The 9,453-nt window shown below is 36.3% G+C and overlaps 1 protein-coding gene and 1 long non-coding RNA gene across 2 annotated transcripts in view; one reads left to right on the top strand and one right to left on the bottom strand.

Moving 5' to 3' along the window:
• LOC106935468 (collagen alpha-1(XVII) chain-like) overlaps nucleotides 1-4,142 on the bottom strand; it is a 20,903-nt gene extending 16,761 nt beyond the window's left edge. The window contains exons 1-6 of the mRNA XM_015015947.1: nucleotides 3,985-4,142; nucleotides 1,948-2,024; nucleotides 1,676-1,717; nucleotides 331-819; nucleotides 210-251; nucleotides 78-131 (exon numbers count right to left, since the gene is read on the bottom strand). Of these exons, the coding sequence (XP_014871433.1) occupies nucleotides 78-131; nucleotides 210-251; nucleotides 331-819; nucleotides 1,676-1,717; nucleotides 1,948-2,017 (697 nt within the window). The 5' untranslated portion in view covers nucleotides 2,018-2,024; nucleotides 3,985-4,142. The remainder of the gene's footprint in view (nucleotides 1-77; nucleotides 132-209; nucleotides 252-330; nucleotides 820-1,675; nucleotides 1,718-1,947; nucleotides 2,025-3,984) is intronic.
• Nucleotides 4,143-7,987: 3,845 nt separating this feature from the next.
• LOC106935465 (uncharacterized) lies at nucleotides 7,988-9,277 on the top strand. Its single transcript, XR_001421900.1, has 2 exons — nucleotides 7,988-8,230; nucleotides 8,629-9,277. It is a non-coding gene; the product is annotated as an uncharacterized LOC106935465 (long non-coding RNA).
• The last annotated feature ends 176 nt before the right edge of the window (nucleotides 9,278-9,453 follow it).

A 9,453-nucleotide genomic window follows, 5' to 3' on the forward strand; every position in this document is an offset into this window, starting at 1 on the left:
ATTACCTAAGGCTGATTATTTAAAATTAATTGCAAAACTGTGGGAATAAAGCCTTAGTTTAAAGGTCATTAGTGCACCTCTGCTTTGAGTTCTCCCCCTAGTGGCTGAAGTTGAAGTTGCAGTTGAACTCCCTGCAAAATCAAACCAAGATCAGCATCATGAAGCATTATAAACTGAGATCAGTTATACCTGACAGGAAATTCACATACCATACTCCTTCCTGCTGTACTCCAGGGAAGAATCGGAGCTTTCTGAAGCACAAGAAGGATCAAATGAAAACTCGCCCTGCATTGAAACTGCAAACAGTAGAAGACGTGACCTGAGACGAACCGTCAAAGACGTCTGACAGAGCAGCTGCCATGGTGGTCACACTCTTCCTCTCCTTTGGAGGAAGTGAGTACGTAATGCCAGAGGATGACGAGCCCTTCTTCCCTTCTCTGGACCCTCCTGATGTGTAGCTGCTTTTGGTCACCGTGGAAACGGTCACAGCACCAAGACCCCCTTCTTTTTTAGTTTCTCTGCTTCCACTTCCAAAACTGTAGGACATGCTAGAGGACCCTCCTCCTGCTCCTCCTGCTCCTCCTGCTCCTCCGGCCTCTTTAGACCGCTCTCCTCTCCCTGAGGCCACAGTGGCCCCTGAGGTCCCTGAGGTCCCTGACCTCTGACCTGAGGACTGGGCAGAGGAAGTTCCTACGGTGGTGACGCGTACGTTTCCGGCTCCAGAACTGCTAGATTTGATCAGAACTGAGCTGCTCGTACCCTCCGATCCTCCTGCTGCAGCTTTTCCACCTGAGCCACCGGAGCTGAAAGAAAAATCACCTGAAAGCAAAGGAGAGAAATCAGAAAATACCAGATTTCTTTCCCTGTTTTTATCAAAGTAAAATTCCTGGAGGGAACATTGGATGGAAAACATGAGATTCCTGAAACCCATTTTAATTTGCAAGACTGAACTGGCAAAGTTCATATATCATCTGTAAAGTGAGCAATAATGTTTGAGTTTTTTATTTGGAAACCTTCCCAAACCGCATGTCTTAACAGGTTTTATTACTGTAAACCTGCAGATCCTCCACTCTGATAACAGAACCATTTATTACATGCACTTATTTCTGCTGCTGGCTAATTATTTTTTTCTTATTCAATTAAAAATGAAAAAACTAGATTATGTTTAGTTTTTACTGGAATGAATGATGAGAAGTCTGATTAGCACTGACACATATTTATCATTGTTTTTCTGGTTTTACATGTTTGGTTTTACAACTTAAAACTTAAATCCATTTCTTTTTATCTTCCAATTACTTACTTTTAATATCTTAATACAACAATACAACATGCTCTGAACATCATGAATATGTAAATAAGTAAGTAGAAGAATACTAGTGTGTTTTTCATTTTCCGTTGTCTCTTCATTTGGGAATAACATCCAAATATTTTCGAGTTTCATGACGGAAAGACACTGAACTCAGTGTAACGGTGTTACTATCATTAACACAACATAATAATAATGTATTTCATGCACAAAACCTAAGAGGAACATGGTTCCAATATATTTAGCTTGATACAGTTTAGGATATAATGACACAAAGAACTAAAAACAAAACTGTCACTACAATACTGACATGTTCCCAATGTGCAGCAGCCATGTTGGATTTTCAGGTGCGAAAACAGCAAAACTTACTCTGTGATGTAACTCCACAGGCTGTCACTGATTTTTTGACCACTGTAGAAAAAACCCCAACAGTGAGTATTTAAATCCAACATCTGTTTTAATATTAGTTTCTGACATAACCAGATTGTATCAAACCTGCAAAAATACAAATTTATGAAACTTATTTAATTTCTCCCTCTTTTAAATGGCATCCTTAAAATACCATTAAATAACCTTATATGTGATCAACCTCAGTATAATTTACGTGATGAGTTATGAGGTTGTGTCATAATTTCACTCACCACCTGAGCTGCTGCTGGCTGCAGCTCCTCCACCTGAGCTCACCACTTTCTCTGCGGTCACCTTGTCCATCCAGCAGCTGGAAATAAATCACACTTTACTTTGCAAAGCAGAGTTCAGAGTACAAAAATGGAAAATGTTCATAATGCTGAGCTCAGGTGTTATTACCACCTGAGGCGATTCATACTTTTCTGAGGCCATGTAACTTTTTTTTTCATCAAGGCGTCATGATTGATTTAAAGCTTTAACCTGAAGACTTTCAGACAGGTGGGGCTGATTAATGTGACTCTGCTGAACAAAGGAATCTGCCCAGAGAGAGCAGGTGTGAGGTTTCAGCCATGTCTAAAGGAAAGTATCAGGTATTTACTCTGGTTATACATGACAATTAAAAATATATCTTCAGGCAGGTGTTCATTTCAGGTGTTTTATAATTAAACTTCTATTTTCTCTCATCCTGGTTACTTTCCACCAATCAGGGTTTGCTGCCTGTTAGAGCCGATGATCTGAAGTCAAAATATGATTCCTCAAAATCACCCTTACATTTCTATTAATCAGTTAGTCAGGGAAACAAGGAGCATCAACAGATTTTAAACGGCTTTAATTTAATATTAAGTGGTGTTTAAAAAACAAAAAAGAAATCATGGCATAAATATTTTTAACCAACATAATTTTTGTTATTTAGTTTAATTTCTGCTGAGGGTCTCAGGATCCCCCAGCAGGGCCAAAAACTCCAACTTTTTTTGTTACCGTTTTCTGAGACAATTGTTATTGTGCAACAAAAAAAAAAAAAAAAAATCACATACAAATAATTTAATTATATTAAATGTATGTCATTTCATATAATTTTTCTGATTTTTTGCAACCACATAAACACCAACTAATAACTAACTAACTAATAAATAATTAGACTATTTAAAGTAAAGCGTGTATTTGGAGCTCATTTTTATGTTCTTGTACTTTATTTAATTATTTATTTGTATATTTTAAAGTATATATCATTTTTTACAGCATCTATAAATAATTAAATGTTTGTATTGCATTTCTGACATTAATTGCTTTTAATGGAAAATTATGACAGAGTTGCTTTCAAAGACAAAATCTTATTTAACTCAGATTTTTAGTGTTTTAACAATGCAGCTGATTTTAAAGTTAAATTTAAAGTTCTGTCCTGATTTTAGTATGAACACCATCTGAATCCCATTTTTCCTTAGTTGTCCTAAAAATGTTCAGTGTTGACATTTTTCTACTTAAATTTTGAAGAATAAAATATTTATTTATTTTTTAGATTATTTTTAAAACCTGAACTAAACTTTTATAGTTTTTTTTTTACAGATTTGGTTTATTAAAACATAAGTTTATTAAAGTTTATGATGAGATCTTTTGACATCCTGAAGGTAATTTTTGCCTGAGATGTTATTAGTGAACATTTTTTTAAACCTATAAGTTTCATTCTGTTTTCCTTAAAAATATAACAAAGTAAAAATATTTAAATATAAACATGTTTGTACGCCACCACTGATTCATTTCTCCAAGCAGGTTCAGATTCTGTATAAAAACACAGAAACTACGTCTTGTCACATTTAACTTTACATTACAAAATACAACTTGTTCAGTTTTATAAAATTGATCATAAATACAATAATGATCCCTTTAATTCAGTTTCTGTTTGTTTCTGCAACATTCAACTTTATGTCATTTATTTTTGGTTTTTAACTTTGTGCTAAAATCAGTGATTGTTTTTATTGTTTTATAAAGTCATTTTTAAAGTATAAAATTTCTTATGATATTATTATAATAACATTAACTTCCTGCTTAAGTTTCCTATAAAACCTCACATTCACTTTAACTTGTGCTTGGTTGTAATTTAAACTTTCCATCCATCTTTCCTGATTTTTATTTATATATTTTTTGCTAATGAATAATCTGTTAAAAGCAGAACTCACTCAGGTGAAAACACGCCTCACTGATCCGGTGCTTTCAGGGATTTTACGTAACAAAATCACCTGTTATTACATTAAAAAACCTGTGTTTGCGTTTACCTGTTAGATCATTTCTGCAGCGTTTTCCCGTCCGGCTCCTCTTCGCTGACCAGATCAGGGAATGAAGACGGGATGTCCAGGTTCTCCGTGGAAACGACTTGCAGCTCCTGGGACCCACATGCACCTTCAGAGTTTTTGTATTAACTTTCTGTGACTCACAGCTTCAGTCGACAAGTTTCAACAGAGGCTGGAGGCTGGGGGGTCGGTGCTGCAGCCTGTGGCAGGCTGAGCAGGAAAATAATGGCCCCAGGCTGAAATAAAGAGCAGAAGTTGATGAAAGTGATCAGACAATGAGCTTGTACTGCTTTTAAATGGCTTCTGTTTGTTTGAGGTTAAGAGCTTGTTTGAGGTTTTGAAGATGAAATGGAGTCTTCCTTTTAAAAGTCTTTAAGGACAGAATCAGAGCTGCAGTTTGGGAGAAAAAAGTTTGCATGTTTTTGGCTTTGGAGAAGCAGTGAGGCGAGCTGAGCTCAGTTTTTTTCACAGCACTGTTCAGGTTTGTTTTTGTTCTTCTCAGTGAAGCTAGCAAAAACATTTCTATACAGTACATTTCAATTTCTCAATAATAAATACAAAAAATTATTTTACATTCAAAAGCAACAGAATAGTTTGATTTAGATTGAAAAGATTCAGTTTGGCATCAGAGAAGTTGCCTTGTAGATGAGTTGTGTCACATTCGGTCTTCAGGTTTGGCGTTGGAACCAGTGGATACTTGAAGGTGTAACAGACATTGTGTCATTTGCACACGGAGTTGTAAAGAGTGTGCTCATCCATCCATTGTCTGTGTCCACTTATTGCAGGGTTTTATTAGGAATGGTGATCATCTCCAGCGGTCAAACGAATCCGTTTTCTCCTCAGTTCTTCAGGAAAACGTCGCTGCAGTCTCTCCTTGTTCAGGCTCGTTGTGGTGGACCTCTGTGGAGGGATGTTGGCCAGTCTGCTTTGCTGAAGTGGTTTTATTCAGGAAGGCTGGATTTTAAACATGAATGAACTGCTTAAGTCCAGACTTTGACTAGGACACTCCCTGCGGGGCTCCTCTCTAGCATCTTTGAGGATCTGTAAAGGCTCCCGACCCACAGTGTCCTGTGTGGTGTTGTTGGTGGAGTGATACTGGAATCCTCAGTTTTAACGCAGTAAAACATCCACCTGCATTAAATGCAACACTGTGCATTACCTCAGACACATGCAAACGGTGGTCAAACGAGCTCAAACAATCCAAATGACTGAAGGTCACAGAAACAGGCTCCTGATAAAACAAAGTGGCCTGTCTGCTCTGATGCTAGAGGGAGTTTTGATTTAATGAATCAATCATGCAATAAGGATTCCACCTTCAGATTGACCTGTTTTAAGCAAACCTGCCTTGGGACATGAAGACATACAGCTTCTGGTACAGCTGTATATCAAGACAGAACATGAAGAAAAACCAAACAGAAAAACAAACAGAATTTCAATCTTTTATCTCTTCAGTCCACAGGAGATTTTCCCTGAAAGGTTTGGGGTCACGGCTGTGGTGCAGGGTAAAGCAAGCGACCTTCAGATGAGTCTCTGATAGAAAATCTGTCAGATTTCACAGAGATGGAGCAATAATTCATGAAACAATCCTGATCCAGTTTCAGCCAACAGTGGAACTCATTGCTTTGTTTCTTCTGCTAAAGCTAATGACCAAAAACTTTCATTTAGTTTAAGAAATAGAAAACTGCACAAACTTTGATTAGAACAGATTTAACAAGCTTTGTAAATCTCATCTAAACGTTTTAACCATCCGATGAACCAGAATCAGGAAGGAGTTCAAAATTAAAGCTTAACATCAAGAGAAACTTTGAGTTTATTACATTACTTTAACTCTTGTTAATGTCATTGATGCTGTTTGTTCTCAGTTAAAAACAATAAAAATAAAATAAACCATAAACAATAGGATCAATATCCAGGCCTTATCCCAGTCTGATACTCTGGATCTGTTGCTCCAACTTGTCTGAAATCTGAATACATTTTTCTGTGACAGGATGTTTCAACACAGTTTGTTAATTTAGAACAAATCAAATGATCCTGGCTGTATTGAACTCAGGCGGAGTTTTATCCATCCATGATGACGCTGTCACTCTCCTTCGCCTCCATAATAATGTTTTCCATCCCAGACCCATCTGAGAATTATTAATTCGAAGGAATCGTGACTGAGTGCCATTTGAACTCTTACCCAGCAGCTAAATATTATCTGTCAGGTATAATTTGTCCTGGCAAGTTTGGATTCAGACCCACATTCTTGAGAGATTGGTGGATGAAAAATTAGAGAAAAATCCTGATGTTCAAACAGAACTGATGGAAATTTGAACTTCTGAGTTAAAAGATGAAATGTTTTCATCATTTATGACCAAAATGTTCACCTGCTGGATGAGTCATGTTCAGGTGGCTCCTGAAACATGTTTTATTAGGTTTTCTCTGGGAGGCAGAGTTTGAGTCAAAATCAGGCAATGAATCCTCCTCCTGTTGTTCCAGAAGCCCCCGAGTTTAAAGATGTTTCAGAACCAAATGTAACCAGGAGCTTTCACAGTTTACAGTCCTGCTGGTTCAAGAGGGCCCATTAGTGAGCCCATATGGGTCCCATAACACAGTGCAAGTCAGACTTTTATGTGCATATTATACTGGCTGAGGGCTTCTAATTATTTAGATCAATTTTTACTTTTAAGGGTGAAATGATCATAAAACAAAGCAAAACTAAAAAGTTGAAAACATAATTTGTTCAGATCTAAATTTGTAGTGACTTTTCTATAATCCATACAGGATTATTTTTACATATATGCTCTCCAGGAGTGTTGCTGAAAAAACTGACTCAGGCATTTGTATATTTGTATTACTGCTTTGTATTTAAAATAATATGCCTTTTTATCTGTTTTACCTTGCTGGTGTGATTTTTCCCAGCGGCTCGGCTCGTTTGGAGGGATCTGAGATGTGGTGGAACAGCCCAGTCTCCAGATCTCTGCAGACAGAATTGGGCCAGGCTCTGATTTTATGTGGTGGTATCAGTGATTTTAGTAAAGCTAATTTTAACTTCCGTTCTGTTTTTGTTTTTCTTAGAAACCACAAATGGGACAAAAGTATTATTAGACGTGTTTGCAGGGAGAACGGGATAAAATACCATCTCAGTGATAAAACAGGCATGATTTCCATTGGTGTTTGCTACGGATAAGAAGAATTTTGAAACCATTGAAAGAACTCATGTCTTGGACTTGTTTAAAAAACTCTCTCTGTTTTTTCTAATGGACTCAAGACAGAAACAAAACAGAAGTCTGACAGTTAGAGTTTCAGCAATAGTCGGTATTGGTCTAACATGTGGGTGGAGAGTTTCAGAGAAGCCACAAGGCAAATCAGGTGACAGCTCTGACCTTCAGCCCTCGCATCGTAGGCAGAAGGAAGATAAATCAGAGAGACGAGTCGGTTCTGACTCATCTGAAGGAACGCAGCAGCAAAGGAGTCGAGGCTCTTCTTCAGATTTTGATATTGCTGAACACCGGACATTTATTCTAAGCTACATTATTAATATTAATGTACTTTTTTATTATTATATCAGGACTATTATTGTCGTTGCTGTTTTACATTAAACTACTTTTTTGATCTGCATTTGTATTTGAAATGGAACTTAAGCATATCATATTTTTTCACAAGGTATTATTCCTTATTTTGTGTGTAAAAGATTCAAAACCAATGGTATAAAACGTGTTTAACTATTCTGTATTATAAAAGATATAATAATTTGTGTTCCAGAATATTTATTTCTGCCACTTCTGCTAGTTTTAACAAGTTTTAATTAGTGGATACCAATTGAACAATTATTAAGTACAACATCTTATTTTAATTAGTCTCAAAGTTTTGTTCATTTTATTTTATTTTAAAGTCAATTTTTTTAAAAAAAGAAGAAGCTGTATTTCTCACTAAAAAGTAACGCCAAATATTAAAGCAACGTAAAGTTTACTGTAATAGGCTTTATGAACCAGCAGGTGGCGGTAATGCAACTCCAAACCAACCACTAAAATAGAGAAAGAGGTGTCATGGCGGCTTCCTGAACGTTTAACCTGAAGATTCACAGACAGTTAAACATTTAAAAGCCTCCGGTTTTTTAGTCTCGAAATGACTATCAAAGACCCGATTAAGTGGAATTACAGAGTGTCTGCAGTTTACGCTCTGGGGATCTGGACAATATTAGGATCCTACGCTTTTTTAAAATATACAGGTCGTTTGGACGATCCAGTAGGTGAGTAAACTGAGAGGAAAATCACCAAGGAGACAGAATCCCGATTAGACGAGATGTTACTTATCATCTGTGACGATTTTTCATTTTAGTAAAGTCAAACTAATTTGTCTTATTGGATAACTTTTCTTAGCTGTTTAGCGTTCTGATGGATAATTAGCTTTAAAAGGCGGCACTGAGAACTTCAGTAAGAATTCATCTGATTTTAAGATATTGTCGGTTTACAGTGATTCTATGATAGCTATCTGTTCAAATATTGGTCAGTAACACCAATGAATACTAAACAAGTAATTCGTCTGTAGTTATCTGTTTATTTGTTGCATTTAAAGAAGGAGTAACCACTGCCAGTGACTTGAGATGGTTTTCTACTGTCTCATTGACTATTTCTCCCCACAACTCAGCGAACCAAAAATTCGAAGAGCCAGAAAATCCCAACAAGCATATCTACGAAACTGCTCACTCCAAAACCATCATCGTTTATAAGGAAGATTTCGTCCCCTACAGCAGGAGGATCTACAATTTCATCAAGTCGTTGAGTGGAGGATCAGGAGCTGGAGATGGCGACAAGTAGCTGCTGGACATGTTTTAAAAGACAGACTTGCTGTTTGCATATTTGAAGAGGCTGTCTTTCATTATTTTGCCAAAAAAGAATGTCCAAAAACATCAGGACTAATCATCTCTGCAAAGCAATGATCAAGTTGTCACAGAGTATTTTATTAAAGCTCTAGATATTTAGGAATTTTTGCAAATTAATTGTTTCATATAATTGGTTTTACAACAAAAAGTGTTTTGCAGCCAGTTTAATTCATTTAGGCTCTAATTTCCAGCAGATTATGACCCACATTTGGAAAAATCATGAAAAGGGGAAATGGGCAGCATTCTATATTTCTTATATGTTTATTGTTTGGGGAAAAAAACTAATATCTTCTTGTGAATTAAAAATAAGGATACTTGAATTTATTCCATCAAGAGTTTTTGAAATGTAATAAATGACTGCATTTCTTGAAAAATAACAAATAAATAAGTTATAATTGGTATGAATTTCCCATTCATTTTGGGTTCTTAGTTTGTCTGAATTTTTTTTTTGTTTTGTTTCTTTTTTTTGTTGTTTTTTTACCTCATGTGTCACGGTCCTGCTTGAACACCCATTTGTTTCACAAGTTTTAACAACTTATCCCAAAGCAGATTAAATTAAATTGATTACAATGTTAGGGAACAATACAGGA

This window comes from Poecilia latipinna, unplaced genomic scaffold, assembly GCF_001443285.1.
Source record: "Poecilia latipinna isolate Pla-1442-1.1 unplaced genomic scaffold, P_latipinna-1.0 Scaffold1968, whole genome shotgun sequence".
Lineage (NCBI taxonomy): Eukaryota > Metazoa > Chordata > Actinopteri > Cyprinodontiformes > Poeciliidae > Poecilia > Poecilia latipinna.